At 49.0% G+C, this 26,090-nt stretch overlaps 1 protein-coding gene across 1 annotated transcript in view; it reads right to left on the bottom strand.

Annotated features, from left to right (window-relative positions):
- Nucleotides 1-24,776, bottom strand: part of ESYT1 (extended synaptotagmin 1) — a 179,329-nt gene extending 154,553 nt beyond the window's left edge. Inside the window, exon 1 of the mRNA XM_030196761.1 lies at nt 24,381-24,776. Within this exon, the coding sequence (XP_030052621.1) occupies nt 24,381-24,671 (291 nt within the window). The 5' untranslated portion in view covers nt 24,672-24,776. The remainder of the gene's footprint in view (nt 1-24,380) is intronic.
- Between the last annotated feature and the right edge of the window lie 1,314 nt (nt 24,777-26,090).

The following is a 26,090-nucleotide window of genomic DNA, read 5'->3' as shown; positions in this document are numbered from 1 at the left end:
TAGCACCTATCCTTGTAGCTCTGCTGAAAGCGAATGCTACATACCTGTAGAAGGTATTCTCCGAGGACAGCAGGCTGATTGTTCTCACTGATGGGTGACGTCCACGGCAGCCCCTCCAATCGGAAACTTCACTAGCAAAGTCCTTTGCTAGCCCTCGCGCGCCCGCGCGCACCGCGCATGCGCGGCCGTCTTCCCGCCCGAAACCGGCTCGAGCCGGCCAGTCCAGTATGTAGCAAGACAATACACTTCAAGGGAAGACACAACTCCAAAGGGGAGGCGGGCGGGTTTGTGAGAACAATCAGCCTGCTGTCCTCGGAGAATACCTTCTACAGGTATGTAGCATTCGCTTTCTCCGAGGACAAGCAGGCTGCTTGTTCTCACTGATGGGGTATCCCTAGCCCCCAGGCTCACTCAAAACAACAACCATGGTCAATTGGGCCTCGCAACGGCGAGGACATAACTGAGATTGACCTAAAAAATTTACCAACTAACTGAGAGTGTAGCCTGGAACAGAACAAACAGGGCCCTCGGGGGGTGGAGTTGGATCCTAAAGCCCAAACAGGTTCTGAAGAACTGACTGCCCGAACCGACTGTCGCGTCGGGTATCCTGCTGCAGGCAGTAATGAGATGTGAATGTGTGGACAGATGACCACGTCGCAGCTTTGCAAATTTCCTCCATGGTGGCTGACTTCAAGTGGGCTACCGACGCTGCCATGGCTCTAACATTATGAGCCGTGACATGACCCTCAAGAGCCAGCCCAGCCTGGGCGTAAGTGAAGGAAATGCAATCTGCTAGCCAATTGGATATGGTGCGTTTCCCTACAGCCACTCCCCTCTTGTTGGGATCAAAAGAAACAAACAATTGGGCGGACTGTCTGTGGGGCTGTGTCCGCTCCAGATAGAAGGCCAATGCTCTCTTGCAGTCCAATGTGTGCAGCTGACGTTCAGCAGGGCAGGAATGAGGACGGGGAAAGAATGTTGGCAAGACAATTGACTGGTTCAGATGGAACTCCGACACAACCTTTGGCAGAAACTTAGGGTGAGTGCGGAGGACTACTCTGTTGTGATGAAATTTGGTGTAAGGGGCCTGGGCTACCAGGGCCTGAAGCTCACTGACTCTACGAGCCGAGGTAACTGCCACCAAGAAAATGACCTTCCAGGTCAAGTACTTCGGATGGCAGGAATTCAGTGGCTCGAAAGGAGGTTTCATCAGCTGGGTGAGAACGACATTGAGATCCCATGACACTGTAGGAGGCTTGACAGGGGGCTTTGACAAAAGCAAACCTCTCATGAAGCGAACAACTAAAGGCTGTCCTGAGATCGGCTTACCTTCCACTTGGTAATGGTATGCACTGATTGCACTAAGGTGAACCCTTACGGAGTTGGTCTTCAGACCAGACTCCGACAAGTGGAGAAGGTATTCAAGCAGGGTCTGTGTAGGACAAGAGCGAGGATCTAGGGCCTTGCTGTCACACCAGACGGCAAACCTCCTCCAATGAAAGAAGTAACTTCTCTTAGTGGAGTCTTTCCTGGAAGCAAGCAAGATGCGGGAGACACCCTCTGGCAGACCCAAAGAGGCAAAGTCTACGCCCTCAACATCCAGGCCGTGAGAGCCAGGGACTGGAGGTTGGGATGCAGCAGAGCCCCTTCGTCCTGCGTGATGAGGGTCGGAAAACACTCCAATCTCCACGGTTCTTCGGAGGATAACTCCAGAAGAAGAGGGAACCAGATCTGACGCGGCCAAAAGGGAGCAATCAGAATCATGGTGCCTCGGTCTTGCTTGAGTTTCAACAAAGTCTTCCCCACCAGAGGAATGGGAGGATAAGCATACAGCAGACCTTCCCCCCAATCCAGGAGGAAGGCATCCGACGCCAGTCTGCCGTGGGCCTGAAGCCTGGAACAGAACTGAGGGACCTTGTGGTTCACTTGAGATGCGAAGAGATCTACCAGGGGGGTGCCCCACGCCCGGAAGATCTGTCGCACCACACGGGAATTGAGCGACCACTCGTGAGGTTGCATAATCCTGCTCAACCTGTCGGCCAGACTGTTGTTTACGCCTGCCAGATATGTGGCTTGGAGCACCATGCCTTGACGGCGAGCCCAGAGCCACATGCTGACGGCTTCCTGACACAGGGGGCGAGATCCGGTGCCCCCCTGCTTGTTGACATAGTACATGGCAACCTGATTGTCTGTCTGAATTTGGATAATTTGGTGGGACAGCCGATCTCTGAAAGCCTTCAGAGCGTTCCAGATCGCTCGCAACTCCAGAAGATTGATCTGTAGATCGCTTTCTTGGAGGGACCACCTTCCTTGGGTATGAAGCCCATCGACATGAGCTCCCCATCCCAGGAGAGACGCATCCGTGGTCAGCACTTTTTGAGGCTGAGGAATTTGGAAGGGACGTCCCAGAGTCAAATTGGAGCAAATCGTCCACCAATACAGGGATTCGAGAAAACTCGTGGACAGGTGGATCACGTCCTCTAGACCCCCGGCGGCCTGATACCACTGGGAGGCTAGGGTCCATTGAGCAGATCTCATGTGAAGGCGGGCCATGGGAGTCACATGAACTGTGGAGGCCATGTGGCCCAGCAATCTCAACATCTGCCGAGCTGTGATCTGCTGGGACGCTCGCACCCGCGAGACGAGGGACAACAAGTTGTTGGCCCTCGCCTCTGGGAGATAGGCGCGAGCCGTCCGAGAATCCAGCAGGGCTCCGATGAATTCGAGTTTCTGCACTGGGAGAAGATGGGACTTTGGGTAATTTATCACAAACCCCAGTAGCTCCAGGAGGCGAATAGTCATCTGCATGGACTGCAGGGCTCCTGCCTCGGATGTGTTCTTCACCAGCCAATCGTCGAGATATGGGAACACGTGCACCCCCAGCCTGCGAAGCGCCGCTGCTACCACAGCTAGGCACTTTGTGAACACCCTGGGCGCAGAGGCGAGCCCAAAGGGTAGCACACAGTACTGGAAGTGGCGTGCGCCCAGCTGAAATCGCAGATACTGTCTGTGAGCTGGCAGTATCGGGATGTGTGTGTAGGCATCCTTCAAGTCCAGAGAGCATAGCCAATCGTTTTGCTGAATCATGGGGAGAAGGGTGCCCAGGGAAAGCATCCTGAACTTTTCTTTTACGAGATATTTGTTCAGGGCCCTTAGGTCTAGGATGGGACGCATCCCCCCTGTTTTCTTTTCCACAAGGAAGTACCTGGAATAGAACCCCAGCCCTTCTTGCCCGGATGGCACGGGCTCGACCGCATTGGCGCTGAGAAGGGCGGAGAGTTCCTCTGCAAGTACCTGCTTGTGCTGGAAGCTGTAGGACTGAGCTCCCGGTGGACAATTTGGAGGTTGAGAGGCCAAATTGAGGGTGTATCCTTGCCGGACTATTTGGAGAACCCACTGATCGGAGGTTATAAGAGGCCACCTTTGGTGAAAAGCTTTCAACCTCCCTCCGACAGGCAGGTCGCCCGGCACTGACACTTGGATGTCGGCTATGCTCTGCTGGAGCCAGTCAAAAGCTCGCCCCTTGCTTTTGCTGGGGAGCCGCGGGGCCTTGCTGATTCGCACGCTGCTGACGAGAGCGAGCGCGCTGGGGCTTAGCCTGGGCCGCAGGCTGTCGGGAAGGAGGATTGTACCTACGCTTGCCAGAAGTATAGGGAACAGTCTTCCTTCCCCCGAAAAAATCGTCTACCTGTAGAGGTAGAAGCTGAAGGCTGCCGGCGGGCGAACTTGTCGAATGCGGTGTCCCGCTGGTGGAGAGACTCTACCACCTGCTCGACTTTTTCGCCAAAAATGTTATCCGCACGGCAAGGCAAGTCCGTAATCCGCTGCTGGACTCTATTCTCCAGGTCGGCGGCACGCAGCCATGAGAGCCTGCGCATCACCACACCTTGAGCAGCGGCCCTGGACGCAACATCAAAAGTGTCATAAACTCCTCTGGCCAGGAATTTTCTGCACGCCTTCAGCTGCCTGACCACCTCCTGAAAAGGCTTGGCTTGCTCAGGGGGAAGAGCATCAACCAAGCCCGCCAACTGCCGCACATTATTCCGCATGTGTATGCTCGTGTAGAGCTGGTAAGACTGGATCTTGGACACGAGCATAGAGGAATGGTAGGCCTTCCTCCCAAAGGAGTCTAAGGTTCTAGCGTCCTTGCCCGGGGGCGCCGAAGCATGTTCCCTAGAACTCTTAGCCTTCTTTAGGGCCAAATCCACAACTCCAGAGTCATGAGGCAACTGAGTGCGCATCAGCTCTGGGTCCCCATGGATCCGGTACTGGGACTCGATCTTCTTGGGAATGTGGGGATTAGTTAATGGTTTGGTCCAGTTCGCAAGCAATGTCTTCTTCAGGACATGGTGCAAGGGAACAGTGGACGCTTCCTTAGGTGGAGAAGGATAGTCCAGGAGCTCAAACATTTCAGCCCTGGGCTCGTCCTCCACAACCACCGGGAAGGGGATGGCCGTAGACATCTCCCGGACAAAGGAGGCAAAAGACAGACTCTCGGGAGGAGAAAGCTGTCTCTCAGGAGAGGGAGTGGGATCAGACGGAAGACCCCCAGACTCCTCGTCAGAGAAATATCTGGGATCTTCCTCTTCCTCCCACGAGGCCTCACCCTCGGTGTCAGACACAAGTTCACGGACCTGTGTCTGCAACCTCGCCCTGCTCGACTCCGTGGAACCCTGTCCACGATGGGGGCGTCGAGAGGTAGACTCCCTCGCCCGCATCGGCGAAGCTCCCTCCGCCGACGTAGTCGGGGAGCCTTCCTGGGAGGTGGCCGCGGTCGGTACCGCACGCGGTACCGACGTCGGGGACCTCAACCTGGGCGATGGGCCAGCCGGCGCCACGCTCGACGGTACCGGTGGCGCAAGCACCGCCGGTACCGGAGGGGTAGGGCGCAACAGCTCTCCCAGAATCTCTGGGAGAACGGCCCGGAGGCTCTCGTTTAGAGCGGCTGCAGAGAAAGGCTGAGAGGTCGATGCAGGCGTCGACGTCAGTACCTGTTCCGGGCGTGGAGGCTGTTCCGGGCTGTCCAGAGCGGAGCGCATCGACACCTCCTGAACAGAGGGTGAGCGGTCCTCTCGGTGCCGATGCCTGCTGGGTGCCGAATCCCTCGGCGACCCAGAGCTCTCGGTGCCGACACGGGGAGGAGACCGGTGTCGATGCTTCTTCGATTTCTTCCGAAGCATGTCACCGGAGCTCCCCGGCACCGACGAGGAGGACGTCGAATCCACCCGTCGCTTCCTCGGGGCCGAGACTGAAGAAGGTCGATCTCGGGGGGGCTGTACCGCAGGAGCCCTCAGGGTAGGCGGAGACCCACCCGAGGGCTCACCGCCACCAGCAGGGGAATGGACAGCCCTCACCTGCACTCCACCCGATGCACCACCGTCCGACGACATCAGCAGACGAGGTCCTGGTACCACCGACGTCGATGCAGCTATCCGATGTCTCGGCGCCGATGCAGAGGCCCGATGCCTCGATGCACTCGATGCAGGGGCGGCCGAGGAAGATGGTCTGGACGCTGACGACGTCGATGCACTCGAAGATCCCGGTGCCGATGCCGACGAAGAGCCCGAGAACAACACGTTCCACTGGGCTAGTCTCGCTACCTGAGTCCGCCTTTGAAGCAGGGAACACAGACTGCAGTTCTGAGGGCGGTGCTCGGCCCCCAGACACTGAAGACACGACGAGTGTCGATCAGTGAGCGAGATAACCCGGGCGCACTGGGTGCACTTCTTGAAGCCGCTGGAAGGCTTCGATGTCATGGGCGGAAAAATCACGCCGGCGAAATCAAAAGCCGAAATGGCGAAATTCGAAGCACCAAATTTAGAGGGAGAAAAAATCTCGACCGAGGCCGAAAAAAGGCCTACCCCGACGACGAAAGAAAACTTACCGGGGCAAAAAAGCTGGAAGTACGGGGAGGATTTACACGAAACCCGGCGGGGGGTTTCCGGAGCACTTCCCGACTAGGACAAAGCTTTCCCGAAGGAAAAAAAACACGTTCAAACGAATTGGACGCGCGAGGTCGACTTTCCGGGGCTCGACACGGCGAAAACACGACCGTACCGAGTGCGGACAAAAGAAGACTGGCCGGCTCGAGCCGGTTTCGGGCGGGAAGACGGCCGCGCATGCGCGGTGCGCGCGGGCGCGCGAGGGCTAGCAAAGGACTTTGCTAGTGAAGTTTCCGATTGGAGGGGCTGCCGTGGACGTCACCCATCAGTGAGAACAAGCAGCCTGCTTGTCCTCGGAGAATCTATGTATTTTTTTAACGCTACACTGCAGCTGGTGATTAAAAATGCAATCACTGCCACTACTGAATACAGGAAGACCTAGAATAAGTACAGAGGATCCTAAGTCCCCAGGGGAAAGCCTGAGGCTGGGCAGACTCTATGGCGCTGCATCATAAACAGGCAGAGTAGATGAGCTGGTCATCCTTATCTGCTGTTATTTTCCATGTTTTGATGTAAATGCCAGACTTCTGTCACGGATCAAGCTTATGCCAAGTCTCTGCACCCCCCCCCCCCCCTCCAAAACACAGGGAATGTTATCACAGTTAGCATTCTGGAATTTAGTGGGAGCCATGTTAAGATTAAAGAAGAAAAGCAGAAACCTGTGGGCTGGGGGAATTGCTTGAATTTTGCAGAAATGATGAAAAATATTTGGATTGGACCTTTCAGCTTCTAGACAACCACAGAAAAAGAGAATTTTTTAACCCTAACCCACACACATACACACACTCAAAGCACATACTGTATACAGGACACAAAAAAGGACTCTAGTATGCACAACATACAGTGTCCCAATTTCTCTCCTTCTTTTCAATCTCTGAGCTTTCTATTTTTGTGACCCGTTGTTAACTGCTCAGAAGGGCACCAGATGTTGAAGAAACTTGGAAACAAGATACAGTGAGAGAGATCTGGGCTTAAAGTCAGACAGGGGCTCATTCCAATTTCATTGGCGTGCAGTAACCAGCAGGCAGGCTCTGGCCAGACATACATAAAAGTCAACAAATATTTGGGAGAGAGGGGAGGAGGGGGATGTTAGTTCTTTTCCGGAAAGGGAGGACACATTTTTCGGCATGAGATTATCTTGAAAAAATGGCATAAGCTCCCTTTCCTCATATCCTCCCTAGGTCCTGCTGAACACATCTCCTGGGGCAAGCTTCCCTCCTCACCCGTACACTGAATGCCTGGTATAAAGCTCTTCTGTTTATATCTTCCTGTATTAACTTGGTCTATTGCCCAGATTTAATCCAGGGCTGGGGCCTGGCACCATGAGCCTGCATTCACAGGTAGCTGAGGATTCTTCCCATTTCATCTCTTTTCCCAGCTAACAGAGATATCCTCTTACTAAACTGTGGTAAAAAGTAGCCTTAGTATGCAGGTTTTCCCCACAAATCCCAAGGCAATCTTTACTGCAGCCCTAAAATTGGCCTTTTTGTATTTATTTATTTATTTCTTGGGGCTTTATTAATTGCCTTTATGAAGAGATTCACCCAGCAGGTACAGTTTAACATAAAACTTACAATTTTGTTAACAGCACAACAATAGTAAAATAACCACGAATAAATTACAATAAAAGAGGTAAACTTTAAAACAGTAAATTGAAACCTAATAATAGAGCTACCGTGAAACAGTATCAAACATATACACATTTAACAGCACATGAATTCAAATACCAGAGATATAATACAATGTTAGCATAATACTAATGATACACCTAATAAGTACGCATTAGAACATTCAACTAACTCAGATATGAAGCTAAAGATTTTCTACAATACAGCTTACCATATACTGTAGCTGAGGGACCATATTTTGTATTAATAGCCAAGCAATAATGTTGCCATCAGTGTGCAGCCATTAAAAGTTTTATTGTGTGACCACTTACCGCCACCCATTTTGTAGGCGGTAAGGGCTCACATGGTATTTCTGCGCTAACTAGTTAGCATACAGTAAAGCAAAGATACTTACCTGTAGCAGGTATTCTCCAAGGACAACAGGCTGATTGTTCTCACATGTGGGTCCACATCCACGTCAGCCCGGGAATTGGCATTTTGCAAAAGCAAAAAATAAACAAACTTTTGCCAGAGTCTTCTGGCGCACGTGCTGCACACACCATGCATGCGTGGACTGATTTCCCGCCCGCCGCAAAAGCGCATCTCCTCAGTTAAATCAAAAAGCATACGAAAAAACAAATAACAGCTCCAAAGGGGAGGTGGGAGGGTTTGTGAGAACAATTAGCCTGCTGTCCTCAGAGAATACCTGCTACAGGTAAGTATCTTCGCTTTCTCCAAGGACAAGCAGGCTGCTTGTTCTCACATGTGGGGTATCCCTAGCATCCAGGCTCACTCAAAACAAAGAACATTGGTCAATTGGGTCTTGCAACGGCGAGGACATAACATAGGTTAACCTGAAACTATATACAGCTAGCTGAGAGTGCAGCCTGGAACAGAACAAAAACGGGCCTAGGGGGGTGCAGTTGGATTCTAAACCTCTAACAGATTCTGCAGCACTGACTGCCCAAACCGAAAGGTATCATGCTGATGGTAGTAGTGAGATGTGAATGTGTGGACTGATGACCACGTTGCAGCCTTGCAAATCTCTTCAATGGAGGCTGACTTTAAGTGAGCCACCGACACAGCCATGGCTCTAACATTATGAGCCGTGACATGGCCCTCCAGAGTCAGCCCAACTTGGGCATAAGTGAAGGAAATGCAATCTGCTAGCCAATTGGAGATTGTGCGTTTTCATGGCAACTCCCCTCCTGTTGGGATCGAAAGAAACAAACAACTGAGCAGACGGTCTGAAGGACTTCGTCCGCTCCACGTAAAAGGTTAATGCTCTCTTGAAGTCCAAGGTGTGCAAACTGCTTTCACCAGGGTGGGCATGAGGTCAGGGAAAAAATGTTGGCAAGACAACTGACTGGTTCAGATGGAACTCTGACACTACCTTCGGCAGGAATCTAGGGTGTGTACAGAGGACTACTCTATTGTGATGAAACTTAGTATAAGGTGCATCCACTACTAAGGCCTGAAGCTCACTGACCCTACGAGCTGAAGTAACAGCCACCAAGAAAATTACCTTCCAGGTCAAGTACTTCAGATGGCAGGAATTCAGTGGCTCAAAAGGAGCTTTCATCAGCTGGGTGGGAACGACATTGAGATCCCATGACACTGGTGGAGATTTTTTTTTAACGTTTATTTATATTTATTGAGTATAATCATAGCATACAAACATGACTGCAAACGTACAGTATAAATATTTCCATCTTCAAATATCAAAACTTTTTTTTTGTTACTCTTTAACCCCCTTGTATTACCCCCTTCCCACTTCCCCTTCCCCTCTCCCTCCCCCCTATTCAATTGGCAAGGTAGGGTCGGGCTGCCCCGACCACTCAGTATATGGATCCCAAACATGATGATACACTATCAGGCGACCTTGTCGCATTGCAGTTAGCTTGGACATCAGCTGAATATAGTCCAGTTTCCGTAGGATCACCCGTAGTCCCGGCAAAGTTTGTTGCTTCCATGCCGCTGCCAGCACCAATTTGCTAGCCACCAATATCTGTGTGGCCAGTTGATATGCATATTTTTTAGTTCCCTGGGGCCGCACATGTAGGAGGCAGTGTTCAATTTTCATGGGGAGAGCTATTTTCGTTATGCTAGCAATCAATTTCACAACCCTCATCCAATACTGTTGAGCATGTGGGCAGGCCCACCGACACTGGTAGAGATTTGACAGGGGTCTTTGACAAAAGCAAACCTCTCATGAAGTGAACAACTAAATGCTGTCCAGAGATAGGCTTACCCTCTACACGCCGATGATAAGCACTAATTGCACTGAGGTGAACCCTTACGGAGTCGGTCTTGAGACCAGACTCTGACAAGTGTAGAAGGTATTCACGCAGGGTCTGTGTAGGACAAGAGAGAGGATCTAGGGCCTTGCTGTCACACCAGACGGCAAAACTTCTCCATTTGAAAGAGTAACACCTCTTTGTGGAATCTTTCCTGGAAGCAAGCAAGACTCGGGAGACACCCTCTGAAAGACCCAAGGAGGCAAAGTCTAAGGCCATGAGAGCCAGAGACTGGAGGTTGGGATGTAGAAGCAACCCCTCATTCTGAGTGATGAGAGTTGGAAAACACTCCAATCTCCACGGTTCCTCGGAGGACAACTCCAGAAGCAGAGGGAACCAAATCTGACGCGGCCAGAAGGGTGCAATCAGGATCATGGTTCCGCGGTCTTGCTTGAGTTTCAGCAAAGTCTTCCCTACCAGAGGTATAGGATGATACGCATACAGAAGGCCTGTTCCCTAATGTAGAGAAAGGCATCTGACGCTAGTCTGTCGTGGGCCTGAAGCCTGGAACAGAACTGAGGGACCTTGTGATTGATCTGAGTGGCAAAAAGATCCACCGAGGGGGTGCCCCACGCTCAGAAGATCTTGCGGGCTATGCCCATGTCCAGTGACCACTCATGAGGTTGCATTACCCTGCTCAGCCTGTTGGCCAGACTGTTGTTTACACCTGCTAGATAAGTGTTTTGAAGAAAAATGCCCTGTCGGCATGCCCAAAGCTACATCTGAACAGCTTCCTGACACAGAGGGCAACATCCGGTGCCCCCCTGTTTGTTGGTGTAATACATTGCAACCTGATTGTCTGTCTGAATCAAGATGATTTGGTTGGACAGCCGACCTCTGAAAGCCTTTAGAGCATTCCAGATCGCTCGTAATTCCAGGAGGTTGATCTGAAGAGCTGCTTCTCGGAAGGACCAGGCTCCTTGAGTGTGAAGCCCATCTACATGAGCTCTCCACCCTAGGAGGGATGCATCCGTCGTCAGCACTTTTTGCATCTGCGGAATTTGGAATGGTTGTCCCATGGTCATATTGGACCGGATTGCCCACCACTGAAGAGAATTTCAAAATTCGGCGGACAATTGGATAACATCCTCCAGATTCCCCACGGCCTGATACCACTGGGAAGCTAGGGTCCATTGAGCTGATCTTGTATGAAGATGTGCCATGGGAGTTACATGAACTGTGGAGGCCTTGTGGCCCAGAAGTCTCAATATCTGCCGAGCCATGATCTGCTGAGATGGTCAAACTGTGGACACCAGGGACAGAAGGTTGTCTGCCGTCTCAGGAAGATAAACCTGAGCTGTCTTTGTGTCCAGCACTGCTCCAATGAATTCCAATTTTTGGACAGGAGTGAGATGGGACTTGGAGTAATTTATTACGAACCCCAGTAGCTGTAGCACCTGAATAGTCATTCGCATAGACTACAGAGCACCTTCCTCTGAGGTGCTCTTCACCAGCCAATCGTCAAGATAAGGAAACACATGCACTCCCAGTCTGCGTAGCGACCCTGCGACTACTGCTAGACACTTTGTAAAAACTCTGGGTGCAGACGCCAGACCAAAAGGCAGTACACGGTACTGAAAGCGCTGGGTTCCCAGCCAAAACAGAAGATACTTTCTGTGAGCTGGAAGTATCAAGATGTGTGTGTAAGCATTCTTTAAGTCCAGAGAGCATAGTCAATCGTTCTTCTGAATCATGGGAAGAAGGGTGCCCAGGGAAACCATCCTGAACTTTTCTCGGACTAGGAATTTGTTCAGGGCCCTTAGGTCTAGGATGGGATGCATCCCCCCTGTTTTCTTTTGCACAAGGAAGTACCTTGAATAGAATCCCAGCCCTTCTTCCCCTTGTGGAACGGGTTCAACCGCAAGGGCCTTTAGAAGGGCGGAATGTTCCTCTGCAAGTAACTGCCTGTGCTGGGAGCTGTAAGAATGAGCTCCTGGTGGGCAATTTGGAGGTTTGGATTCCAGATTGAGGGTGTATCCTAACTGGACTATTTGAAGAACCCACCGGTCGGAGGTTATGAGAGGCCACCTTTGGTGAAAAAACATTAACCTCCCCCCAACCTGAAAGTCATCCGGTACGGACACTGTTACAGCAGCTATGCTGAACTGGAGCCAGTCAAAAGCTCACCCTTGCTTTTGCTGGGCAGCAGCAGGGGCCTTAAGCACACGCTGTTGACAAGAACGAGTGCACTTGGGCTGAGCCTGGGTAGACTGTCGAGAAGCTGGAGTATACCTACGCCTAGCATAGGAATAGGGAGCACTCTGCTTCCCACCAAAATACCTTCTAGTTGAGGAGGTAGTAGCAGAAGACGCCCGGCGGGAGAGAGAATCCATAGCATCACTATGCTTCTTGATCTGGTCAACAAGATCCTCTAATTTTTCACCAAAAAGGTTGTCCCCCTGGCAAGGTACATCACCATCCGCTGCTGGACCGAATTATTAAGGTCAGAGACACGCAGCCATGAGAGTCTGCGCATCACTATACCTTGAGCAGCGATTCTGGATGCCACATCAAAAGAGTCGTAAGTGCCCCTGGCCAGGAATTTATGACATGCCTTCTGCTGCCTGACCACCTGGCAAAAAGGCTTGGCCTGCTCCAGAGGGAGGGCATCAAGCTAGACAGTTGCCTCACCGAGTTCCACAAGTGGATGCTCATGAAGAGCTGGTAAGACTGCATTCAGGCAGCGAGCATAGCAGCCTGATACGTCTTCCTCCCAAAAGAATCCAATGTCCTAGCTTCTCTGCCTGGGGGTGCTAAGGTATAGTCTCTAGTACTCTTGGCTGTTTTGAGGGCGGAGTCCACCACCATGGAACTGTGGGGTAACTGAGACCTCATCAATCCAGGTTCACCGTGGATCTGATATTGGGAATCAACTTTCTTCGGGATCACGGGGCAAAACAGAGGGAATGACCAGTTCCCCATAAGGACTTCCTTCAGTACCTTATGTAGAGGAGCCATCACAGCTCCCCTAGGTGGGGAAGGATAGTCCAGGACCTCGAGCATCTCAGCCCTGGGCTCATCCTTAACTTCCATAGGGAAAGGAATAGCCGTAGCCATTTCCTGGACAAAGGAAGTAAAGGACAGACTCTCCTGAGGAGATAGTCTTCTTTCAGGTGGAGGAGAAGGTTCAGAGGGAATCCCATATGACTCATCAGAAGAAAAGTATCTGGGATCCTCCTCTGACTCTCACGAACACTCCTCTTCAGTATTGGATAAGACCTCTCTCAGGGCACTCTGAGGATCAACGTCCTCGATGGCGATGTCGAGATGCCGAAGCCCGCCTGGAGTGAGACAAAACTTCCTCCATTGATGTTGAAGGGGAGTCAACCTAGGTGGCAACCGACACCGGTGCCGCTTGACAGGGACCTCACCGCTGGTGAAGGGCCAGATGCCGCTGCAGCAGAGGGTACAGAAGGCGCAAGTACCCCCGACACTGAAGCAGACTGGCGCAGCAGTCCTTCCAGAAGCTCTGGAAGCAGGGTCCGGATGCGTTCGTCGAGAGCAGCCATCAGAGAAGGCTGAGGTTCAGGCATCAAGATGCTAGGAGACCAGTGCATCGGCACCTCCTGTATAGAGGGAGAGTGATCCTCTCGGCGCCGACACTTCCCGGATGCCGAATCCCTCGACGCCCCAGAGCTCCCGGCACCGTGTGTGGAAGGAGATCGACGACGGTGCTTCTTCGCCTTCGCTCGATGCCCGTCGTCGAGAATCCTCAGTACCAAAGAGGACGACGTGGAATCCTCACGTCTCCTTGGGATCGGGTCCGACGATGGTCAGTCCCAAGGGGCCTGCATAGCAGGAGGCCTCGAGGCAGGTGGAGACCCATTCGACGCCTCACTGCTCCCAGCGCGAGTTGGTCTCTCAGCAGCCATTACCGCTGATCCTGACATCGATGCCTCCCTCGATGTCAACATCGACCTCAGTACCGATCTCAATGCCAACGTTGAAGGACTGGACCGAGCCCCAAAAAGATTTTCTTATTGGGCTTCTCGAGCCACTTGGGTCCGTTTCTTCATACGAAGACAAAGACAACAAGCAGTTGGGCTGTAGTCAGGCCCAAGGTACTGGATACACCAGGAATGGGTATCGATACCTGAGATGGTCCGGTTCCACTGAGTACAATGTTTGAAGCCGCTGGTGTCTTCGATGACATGGAAGGAAAAACGGCCTCGGCGAAATCAAAAGACGCGATTGTGCCAAAAAGGAAGGGCATACAAAAAAGGGAATAAACCCGACCACACGGCCTAAAGGCCGGCCGCGTCGAAAAAAACAAATAAAACTTAGTTAGGACAAAAAGTGAACTAAGAAGAAAAACTAAGGGAAAAACTTCTTTTTTTTTTTTACACAAAACAAGAAGAAAAAAAGCCGAATAAACTCACAAAAATAAGACTTTTTCCTGGGTTTCAACAAGGAGCACAGAAAAAACCTGCCGCACCTCATCGCAGAAAAAAGAAAAATGAGAAGACGTGCTCGTGCGGTGGCCGGGAAGTCAGTCTGCACAGCACGCGCGCCAGTAGACTCTGGCAAAAGTTTATTTTTTGCTTTTGCAAAATGCCGATTCCCGGGCCGATGCGGATGTCGACCCACATGTGAGAACAAGCAGCCTGCTTGTCCTCAGAGAATGTAGCTGTGCTATCTGGTTAAGACAGGAATGTTCACACTCTATCCCCGACACATCCCCTCAAAAATGTTTAAATATTTTTAGTGCACGGTTAGCGTGCTAATTTTGCAGTTACCACAGGACACCTGAGCATGTCCCACAGTACGCCACTTTAAACTGCTTGTTAAACGGGCCCCCTAGTGAACGCAGTGCAGTAACCATCCTCAGCCTCACATCTGGCCATTAGTTGTCACTACTGCACAATGACTGGGCCTTCCTCCTACAGAGGAGCTGAGCCAGGAACTGAACCTATGTCCCTCTGCATCACAGTGGAGTCCTTTTACTAAGCTGCGGTAAAAGGGGGCCTGCGCTAGCGTCAGCGCGTGTTTTTGTCATGCACTAAGGCTCCCTTTTACCACAGTTGGTAAAAGGCTGTCTTTTTCTCACAAAAAGAAATAGCTGTGCGGTAAGTGAACCACTTGCCACATGGCTATTTTTTTTGGGGGGGGCAGACTTTCCACCACCCACTGAGGTGGCAGTACGTGCTCCTGTGCTAACCTGGCAGTAACTGATTACCGCCGGGTAAGCACCAGTGCTACAAAAATAGTAAATATTTTTGTAGCACCAGAAATGGCGGGCACTGGGCTCGGGAACTACCGCTGGGCTCCTGCAGTAGCCCAGCAGTAGTTCAGGAATGGCGCAGCAAGCCTGTTGCTATGAACCAACCCTTTAGTAAAAGGGCCCCAGTGTGCAGTACTAACACAGAGCCCCAAATGGAATTCAAGTTAGTTGTCTCTGCCCACCCAGATCAATTTATCTCCAGTATGCACTAAAAACCACAAAAACATGTCTGGTGAGCACTGATGTGAAGAACATGTACACACACACACATACATCACCACATCCAAATTATAGTTCTGGCATAACGCTTCCAATTATGCTCTTTCAGAATCTGTAAATATTGATGGAATAAGGTTTGTTTAAACAAATATTTCCAAAATGGCCCCTGGGAATGCTACAAATGGAAATTTCTGTGCTAAATATTTTGTAAGTCTACCCATTTGAAGTGGCAAAGTAACACAATACAGTCCTAATAATTAAACTGCAAGATAGAAGAATGTTATTATGAAAAGAAGCTGAATTATTAAATGTTTCGAGTGTATTAGAAAAGTGTACCACAGAGGACCCCTGTGTCCTGCCCTCTACAGTTTCCAACTGCTTGCTATTTGCCAAGCCTCACTGGTGGCACAAGTCTGCCCCACTCCTCCTCAGCATGAACATGGGGGCTGTGTGCTGGCACACACTCACAGTTCCCGTGGCCTCCTCATAAGTACATTAACATAAGTACATAAGCATTGCCATGCTGGGACAGACCAAGGGCCCATTGAGCCCAGCACCCTGTCATCGACAGCGGCCAAAAGAACAAGCAATTTGTCCCACCCATCCTAGAAATACTGTATTATTCCCTCATCCATTCAATAATTTTCTATGGCTTTTTCCTCCAGGAAGCTGTCCAACCCTTTTTTGAAGTCCACTAAGTCAACCACCTTAACCACCTTTTCCGGCAGCGAATTCCAGAGTTTAACTATGCGTTGAGTGAAGAAAAATTTCCTCCGATTCGTTTTAAATTTATCACACTGCAGCTTCATTGCATGCCCCCTTGTCCTAGTATTTTTGGAAAGCGTAAAAACAGACGCTCCACATCGACCCGTTCCATTCCACTCATTATCTTATAGACCTCTATCATATCTCCCCTCAGCCGCCTTTTCTCCAAGCTGAAGAGCCCTAGCCTCTTCAGCCTATCCTGATATGGAAGTCGTCCCATCCCCTGTATCATCTTTGTCACCCTTCTCTGCACCTTTTCCAATTCCACTATGCGGCAACCAGAATTGAACACAGTACTCGAGGTGTGGTCGCACCATGGAGCGATAAAACGGCAGAATAATATCCTTATTGTTGTTTTCAATCCCTTTCCTAATGATACCCAACATTCTATTTGCTTTCCTAGCCACAGCAGCACATTGAGCAGAAGTTTTCAACGTATCATCAACAACAACACCTAGATCCCTTTCTCGGTCCATGACTCCCAACACTGAATGTAGATGTAGATGTAGTTATAGTTTGGGTTCCTCTTTCCCACATGCATCACTTTGCACTTGTTCACATTAAACGTCATCTGCCATTTAGACGCCCAGTCTCCCGATCTAGTAAGGTCCACTTGTAGTTTTTCACAATCTTCCCGCGATTTGACTACTTTGAATAACTTTGTGTCATCGGCAAATTTGATTACCTCACTAGTTACCCCCATCTCTAGGTCATTTATGAATATGTTAAAAAGCAGAGGTCCCAGCACCGATCCCTGAGGGACCCCGCTAACTACCCTTCTCCATTGCGAATATTGACCTTTTAATCCTACTCTCTGTTTCCTATCTTTCAACCAGTTTTTAATCCACAGTAAGATACAACCTCCGATCCCATGTCCCTCTAATTTCCTCTGTAGTCTTTCATGAGGGACCTTATCAAATGCCTTCCGAAAATCTAGATACACAATATCAACCGGCTCACCTTTGTCCACATGTTTGTTTACCCCTTCAAAGAAATGCAGCAGATTGGTGAGGCAAGACTTCAAGACTTTTGTTCTTGATTCTACCATTTTGCCCGGCACCAACGTCAAACTCACCGGTCTATAATTTCCCGGGTCTCCTCTGGAACCTTTTTTAAATATCGGCATTACATTGGCCACCCTCCAATCTTCCGGTACCACACTCGATTTTAAGGATAAATTACAAATCAATAACAGTAGCTCTGCCAGCTCATTTTTTAGTTCTATCAGTACCCTAGGGTGAATACCATCCGGTCCAGGACATTTGCTACTCTTCAGTTTGCAGAACTGCTCCATTACGTCTTCCAGATTTACAGATATTTCAATACGTTTTTCCGACTCTTCAGCTATGAATACCCTGTCCGGCACCCGTACCCCACCCAAATCTTCCTCTGTGAAGACCGAAGCAAAGAACTCATTTAGTTTTTCTGCTATTTCTCTGTCTTCCTTGATCGCCCCTTTTATATCCCGGTCATTCAGCGGGCCAACCAATTCTTTTGCCGGTTTCCTGCTTTTAATGTATCTAAAAAAAATGTTACTATCAGTTTTCGCCTCTAACACTATCTTTCTTTCAAAATCCCTCTTTGCGTTTCTTATCAGCGCTTTGCATCTGACTTGACATTCCTTATGCTGCTTCTTATTTTCCTCATACGGTTCCTTCTTCCATTTTCTGAAGGATTCCTTTTTAGCTCCAATAGCCTCCTTTACCTCACTTTTTAACCACGCCGGTTGTCGTTTGGTTTTCCGTCCTCCTTTTCTGATACGTGGAATATGTTCAGCCTGGGCCTCCAGGATGGTGTTTTTGAACAGCATCCTCACACACAATAAGGCAGGGGTTCTTAACCCAGACCTCAGGACACACCTCTAACCGGTCAGGTTTTCAAATGTCCTCAATGAATATGCATGAGATAAATTTGCATGCACTGTATGCAAATCCATCTCATGCATATTCATTGTGGATAGCTTGAAAACCAGACTGAGGACTGAGTTCAGGACCCTTGCAATTAGGGGATGAAACTTTGACAAAGGGCACTGCTGCCTCTGAGTTTCAAACTTGTGGTAATTCAACCCAATTGTATGGAGAATGTGATTTAAAATCTGGTTATTAATAAACTGTAGGACACCGCTTATCTGAACTCTGATTAACAGGATGTCCAATTATATGGACTGCTTCCATTCTTTATTTTTAAATTTTTTTTAAATCATAATCTCGGTATCATAGTTATCACATTATGCCTGATATACAGTAAAAAAAAATTTATAACATCACAAATAGTTTGCTATTTTTTCCCATTTATTTGAAAACAAAAAATAATGCTCAACATGTAATGCTCAAAGTGTGTGCTCTTTTCAAAAAGGAATGTCCAATCATTCGGATTTTCCATTATCCGGACTGCTCTCTGTCAAGGTTAGTCCGGATAATTATCGGTGTCCTACCTGCAGAAACATCTAGCTGTATGGAGGCCATGCTGAGAACTTATGAACCTCCCTAGGTCATTAAAATCTGGGAGGCGAGGACGATTGATTGTACCATCTGTTAAACACAGAAACAGAGAAAAAAGCCTATTGACATAGTTAGGCTGTTAAAATCAAGACAGCAGATGTTTTCTGTTGCTGTTCTTGTGTTTAGGAAGAAACTAAAGACATATTTATTTCGGCCAGCTTTTAGACTTCTATAAAGGCAATGATACTTTAGGGGACAGTGTGGGGTTGAGAAGAGCAGCTGATACAAGTGTATATAATAATTCATATATGTAGTAGTTCGATATACTGGTGGGACAAGTGAAAGGCTGTTTTATATATGTTTGTATTCTTTTATATATTTTAATTATGTATTTGTATACATTTTTAAATATGTGGGATATAAATATTTTAAATCCACAAATAAATAAAATACCTCTTCTTGTACCCAATATATATATACATGTATTATTTGATTTATACAAAAAAAACATGAGGCACACAGAGAGGACGGAGCATTTTGGGGACATGTGCCAGTTCAGGTCTGGTTGTACCACAGAAAGGTGGTATATCAAATCCATGACCTTATGCCGGTTCATACAGTGAGTGCCAGTGATGATACCCTGCTAAGCTCACAGGAGGGGGATAGGGCATGAAGGCAGGCTCACTCAGGGGAGAGGAAAGAGGGATGTCTCTTTTTTTCCAGGTTGAAGCAGTGTATGACCCTTGCCCATCCTCAGCAGCCCTTTTCATCCACCCATCCCCTACTCCTCACTTTCCCCTTATATTCTGTTCCCCCTCCAGTTTCCCAATTCTTCCCATCCCCCTCTTCCCTTCTGCTTCTCCTCCTCTGTCAGGTCATAACATCCAGTTCCAGTTGCCTTTCCTCTCCTCTCCTCCTACCATTCTCTCTACTCCCACTCATGCGAACTGATGTTCTTCAGACAGCTTCTCCTGTCGGCAGGGCCAGGTTAAAGTCTTGGCAATCTAGGCACATGACAAGGGCCCGAAAGTTTGGGGGGAGGGGAACTGACTGACTGATTTTTCAGCATTTTACAGATTTGTAAATGAACTGCCTCAAAGCCAGAAAGATGGCTCAAGTCAGCTTTTATCCCTCTCTAGCTCTCCCCCCCCCCCCCCCGCTTCTGGTACACAGCCAATGGGAAGCTGCTTTGTGACAGAAAGGCGGGACTGAGCTGGGCTGAGTTCCTGTGCAGTGTAAATGCTGTGAGAGAGACTCAGCTCTATGAGGTCTTGGGGTGTGAGTCACTGGAAGCAGTGAGTGTCCTCAGAGGGAGGGATAGAAATGTAACAGGAAGGAAGGGTGTGAGGGGTCTGCTGCTGCTGCAGGCTGAGAAAAACAGCAGGTAGTAACTGCAAGAGCTGTGCATGATGATGGGCTAAGATAACTGGGGAGAAGGGATGGGACAGACTGAATGAGCAGATGAGCAGCAGAACACATGTGTGTGTGTATGTGTGTGCGCGCGTGTCTTATCTGAAAAGTGAATGTGTGTATCTGAAGAGCAAGAGTATGTGTGTGTATTTCTGAAGAATGAGAGTGTTCATGTGTGTGTGTGTGTTTCTGGTGGGCACAGTCTCTTGTAAATTCAGGCTGGAACAGAGAACACCACTGGTACAATTGTACCTGAATGAAGGGAAGTTTGCAGCCTGGGGAATTTACTCAGCTATTAAGTTACTTAGGGTTCTGGGAAAGATGTAGGAGTGTTTTTATTAGTGTTTTTGGGCGAGTCTCACAGAGTGGGGGTGCTTACAGTTTTAGGGAGGTTGGGATCACTGCTGCATGGCTGTCTCCAGTGACTCTGACATGGAACTGACAGCACAGCCTTCACTGATGGTCGCAGGAGGTAGCAAGAAGCAAAAAAAAGCGACCTTTCTCTTGCATATGCCTGTGAAGCCAATAACTATTTACACAGCTATTCAAGTTTACATGGCTTAATTTAAAACAGCTTTTTTTCTGGCCTAAATTAAACCACACAGCTATACACATAGTGGCTGAATATCACTGTTATCCATACAGTTGGGTGTTCCACACTATCTCCATCCCATGTTTAAGGCAGTGAGACTTGTACAACATTCTTGATATCAGGAGATTTTGAATAACAGGGAATTTATATAAGTGGGAATCGCTCAACATGCCAAGATACATTTCTGCTGAGTAAAGTGGTTTAAAGCAGAACAGATAGACCTCACCCCCAACCCTGGAATTTGGAAAGAGAACAGCTTGGCACTGTGTCTTTAATTTTCTGAGTGAGCACACTTCCATTTTATGGGTATAGGGGTCTCCAGACTCTGCCTCAGGGTCCATTAAAGACTCGGACCAGTTGTCAGATGGTTAGGAGAGAAAGCCTCAATCATCTAAGACAATCGAAATTACAGAGCAGGACAACAGCAGTTTAATTTGCTACAGCAATCCAAACTGATAGTCTCCCTCAACCTGTCATACAAACTGTGCAGACTTTTATCTCTCTTACAAGAGTTCTGCTATTTTCATACATATTACTACTACTTATCATTTCTATAGTGCTACTAGATGTACACAGCACTGTACACCACACCACACCACACCCTGCCCCAACTCCTCCCACTCTTCCAAGACCCCCTCTTCATAGCATGACACACTGCTCCACGGCCCCTCTTACTAACCTCACACACTGCCCCAAACCCCCACTTTTAATGGCATCAAATACTGTTTCAAGTCCCCCTTAGTGACATCATACACTGCCTCAACCACCTGCATCTCTCCCCTTAGTGATGTTATTAGGAGCGGACTGAGGGTGGTCTGGGCCCCCCGCCTGGCCACTGCCTGATGCCCCCGCTGCCCCAGTCCTGCCTGAGGGGTCCTGGTATTCTGGTGGCCTCTGCGGGGGGGCATGTTCTTTCCTCCCTGCTGCACTGCCACTATTTCCTCGCCTGCTGGCACCGCCGTGTTTTCAAAATGGCGGCCAAGATTTCCTGTGGTAGTCTCGCGGGTCTTCACTGTCTCATCCGCCATTTTTAACATACAGTGGTGCCGAGCGGAGGGGAATAGCAGCAGCCCAGCGGGACAGGCAGGAAAGAACATATTCTCCCCCGTTGAGGCCACTAGATCACTAGCAGTATGCCGGGCATCCGGGCAGAGCCTCTAGGCCCTCGGGCACTGTCCAGTTGCCCAAATGGTCAGTCTGCCACTGGATGTTATACACTGTCCCCAGGCACCCCCCCCCTTTCAGTGATGACATACACCTCCCTAAGCCTCCCCCCTTGGTGATATCATACACTGTCCCCAGGCCTTTAGTGCAATCATACTGTACCTGAAGACATCTCCCCTCTTAGTGGCATCACACACTTCCCCAACCCCCACCCCAGTGATGGCAGGGCCAGATTAAGGCCAACTGATGCCTTAAGCACAGCCCAACAATGGTGCCCCTTGGTCCCCCCCCCCCCCGCAATCACTCTCCCCCCCCCCATGATTACTCCCTGTCCCCCCTCCACCTGACACTGGTAGGGCCTCCTGGACCTACCTTAAGAAGCCCTGGTGGTCTAGTGGTTTCTTCGGGGACAGGAATGAACCCCATTGCTCCTGCCTGTGGTAGCTCAAACCGCAAAATTGCTGCTGTGACCACCCGCAGCAGTCTCGGCAGCCATTTCCATTGCAGCAGCACAGGGGGCAGGAAGGAGTGGGGGGGGGGGTTGTTCTTGTGGAAGAGGACACTAGACCATCAGGGCTTCCCAAGGTAGGCCCCGGTGGGGGCTGGGGTTGATCACTGGGGGGGGGGGGGAAGGTGAGGGTGGGAAGTAATTATGGAGTGGGAGTGAGCTTTTTTGGTTAGGTGTGTGGGGAAGGGGGCATTTTCATTTATGGTTTTGGTAGCCATTCTGGGTTTGGTCAGGCTCTATTCCATTGCTTAACTGCCAAGACGTTAAGACTCAATAAGGGCGGAGAAATATCATTATTGTACGAAAGAAAACATCATATATATTTATAATGATCAGAAAAAAACTACTGAAATCGTGTTTGCTAGAAGTATATACCCAGTTCACTTACAACGTTTTCAAGCAAATGGCTGAACGGGTATTCAACATGTCTGTTAAAAAAAAATAAACCAAACTCTAAAATAAACTGGCAGAAGTAATGGGAAATGAAGGGTTCCTGATTTGCTATTGTCCTCCTTGAGCCCCTGTCTACTCTCTTCCTTAATGCACTTAAGGCTGCTTTCCTTTCCAGCACCACTCGCAGCTTTTTTTTTTTCCTAGTCCTAACGAACAGTTAGTTCTCTCCAATTATCTTTCTGCCTCTTCTGGCTGAGATCAAAGAGTGTGTAAGGGCGTATCCTATGAGTTGTGAACGAGCCCTTCAAAAAGTTCAGCTTTAAGGCGCACGGGGGCTCCGGCGCCATCAAACTTTGCAGGACAGAAAGTTTCAGATGCAAAAACCACCTCGCAAATGCATTACTACTGCAGTGTTCTCTGGCACTGAGCCCAGCTGCAGCTTCACATCTGTACAGGATGGACACTAGGACCCTACGCTGGCTCAGCAGCACTGCCCGCCTGCCTCTGGAAGAAGACTCGAGAAAGGAACTGGTGATGACTTTACATGGAAATGTTACAAAAAAAGATCACTTTTGTTTTCACTCACTGCAGCTGTTGAGCAAAGAAAAGCATGGTGGGAAGGGGAGGATGGAAACTGATCAGAAGAGAGACCTCAGATGCCAGGAAGAGGGACCTACCACCATCAAAAGCAAGAATCGGCAATAGAAGAGCATGAAATAAAGAATCCCACCCAAGTGACCCAACTCTGCATCCTTGCTGGAAAAGCATAGCAGCCACACAGCCCTTACCTACAGACACAGGGAGACAGACCCCTGATATTACGTACCAGTACCGTTCTGCACCGCATTGCAGAAAAACTTGTGTTTAGAACTCGAAAACAAGGTGGAGGGCACAGGGAGTGATGAACTGGCAGCTTGCTCCCATTTTCAAACACCTTTTACAGATCTGAAGGGTTAGTGGTTGCGATTCACTCATCATATCCAGATGTTAACCGTATGGACTAGTAATTCATAGGCGCCAATTTTTCAAAATTATTGGGGGTGCTATTACTAAGCTCAATGGAAATAACCCCTCCCTGGACACACATACAAGGAATTTTCTCAATATTGAGGGTGCTCAAGCACCCAGAGTTGGCTCCTACAAATTCACCACCCAGTCTCTCCTCGTGGCACCAGTCATCCGATGATCTAAGGGCAAGGTAGGGGCATTTTATTAGGCTGTTTTCTTTAAATTCCTTACAGTTAAGCTAACCCTCTTACCTAACCCGTGATTGCTGCCCTGCAGTATAAGTAACTGAAAGTACCAGAAAGAGAAAAAAAAACCCTGTCAGACAACCAGGAGGTACAATGGCAGTGACAGGAGAGTCAGTGGCAAGGTGGCAGGAACAGAGAGTAGCAGTCAATGAACAGACAACTTCAAGCCTTAGCCATAACAGTGTGCTGCTTGCTCATCCGTATCAGGTTTTGGCCCCTTTGACTGTGCCCACCAAAGCTTGGCTGTGCCAGCCCTGAGCAGTGGGTTTTTGTTTATTCATGGGAAAGGCAAACAAACCAAGCTCTGTACTTGCCCCTCATCTCCTGATTGCTGATGCCCTCATAGGAGCCAACTTTTCCAAAATTATTGGGGGTGCTAAGCCCAATGAAAATAACCCCTCCCTGGACACATACAAGGAATTTTCTCAATATTGGGGGTGCTCGGCTCATGTCCCCTGTGGCCCTTTGCTGCCGTCTACACGTCCACCTATTTCTGAACGATCTATGCCAGCTTTTGGGCTCTGCAGACAAGTCAGTGGCAGGGCCGAGCCCTCTCTCACACACTCACCCACGCGGGCAGCTCGGCCTTGCTGTGGAAGCTGCGTTTGGCGGTGATGGTCTCCTCGGTGTTCTGGGCTCGCAGGGCCGAGCTAAAGCTCCGCTCCTTGCCCTCTCGGGTCCCCTTCCAGCCCAGGTAGATCAGCAGCCCTAGCAGCACGAAAGCTATGCTGAAGCCCATGTAGCCGGCCAGGTAGATGGGCAGCAGCCAGAGCAGCGACTTCAGCACGGACAGCAGAAAGGCCACCAGCTCCGAGCTGGAGGGGCTCCCGGCCGCCGTCTCCGGTGACTGTGCATCCATCTTGCCCCGGGATCCGCCGGCCGTTATCCGCAGGATGCACACACACGAGATGCTCCGGACCGCGCCGCCCCGTCCCGCGCGCACACTGAGCTAGCTGGCTGGCTGTCACTCAGCAGCTCTCTGGCATGAGCCGGCCAGGCTGGCACACGAAAAGGGGCGGGGCGACCGCCTGTCCACAACAGCGCTCACTGACTGGAAAACGATCGAGGGGCGGGGCTCCTGCGGCCGTTGCCCCCCCCCCCCCCAGGGCTCCACCCAAAGGGGCGTGGAGGGAGTCCAAGGGCGGCTGGCAGACAGTGCCGCTGCAGCATCCTCCAGGCCTCGTTCCTAGCCATTTCTAGCGCTTGACCTATCTCGTTTTATCTGTACCAAATACAGAAGAAACCTGTCTTCGCAAAAACAACAATAAACAAAAACAGCGAAGATGACACTAAATAACAATAAAGTGAAAAAATGGAAAGGAAGATGAAAACAGGAAAAAACATAAAAAATGTGACAAAGAAAAAAATCCAAAAATATACACTTAAAAATAAAAAAATAAAAAATGAAACACAAAATGTGTATGTAAACAAAATTAAAAATCAGAAAAAGACGACACAAGAATGATGCAAAAAATAAAAAATTAATTAAAATAATATAATTTATTAAGGTGATATGACTCGACACAGCTGTGTTTCGGCCAAACCGGCCTGCATCAGGAGTCTGTTACACCATGTGTATGTTCTCTGGCAATGTAAATTCTTGTAAGGAATTCAATAAAATGTCATTCAATAACACTCTACCTTTAAAAAGGCTGTGTGCGTAGTTTAATAACAATCGTAATGAAGAATTCTGTTGTGAAAAGTGTAGCTATATCTTATGGAGCAGAGTTTCAAAGCTACTGGCGTTCACCGGCAATCATTACGATTGTTATTAAACTACGCACACAGCCTTTTTAAAGGTAGAGTGTTATTGAATGACATTTTATTGAATTCCTTACAAGAATTTACATTGCCAGAGAACATACACATGGTGTAACAGACTCCTGATGCAGGCCGGTTTGGCCGAAACACAGCTGTGTCGAGTCATATCACCTTAATAAATTATATTATTTTAATTAATTTTTTATTTTTTGCATCATTCTTGTGTCGTCTTTTTCTGATTTTTAATTTTGTTTACACACACATTTTGTGTTTCATTTTTTATTTTTTTATTTTTAAGTGTATATTTTTGGATTTTTTTCTTTGTCACATTTTTTATGTTTTTTCCTGTTTTCATCTTCCTTTCCATTTTTTCACTTTATTGTTATTTAGTGTCATCTTCGCTGTTTTTGTCTATCTCGTTTTATCTCCATCCTCGCTATCAGTAATGAGAAGACACACGTACACTAGTCTATATTAAATCTAGGTGTACTTATTACCAGGGCTTTTTTTTTTGAGG

This window comes from Microcaecilia unicolor, chromosome 3, assembly GCF_901765095.1.
Source record: "Microcaecilia unicolor chromosome 3, aMicUni1.1, whole genome shotgun sequence".
NCBI classification, from domain to species: Eukaryota; Metazoa; Chordata; class Amphibia; order Gymnophiona; family Siphonopidae; genus Microcaecilia; species Microcaecilia unicolor.
Note: the sequence above shows the minus strand (reverse complement) of the source record. Positions and strands in the feature narration are given on the sequence as shown.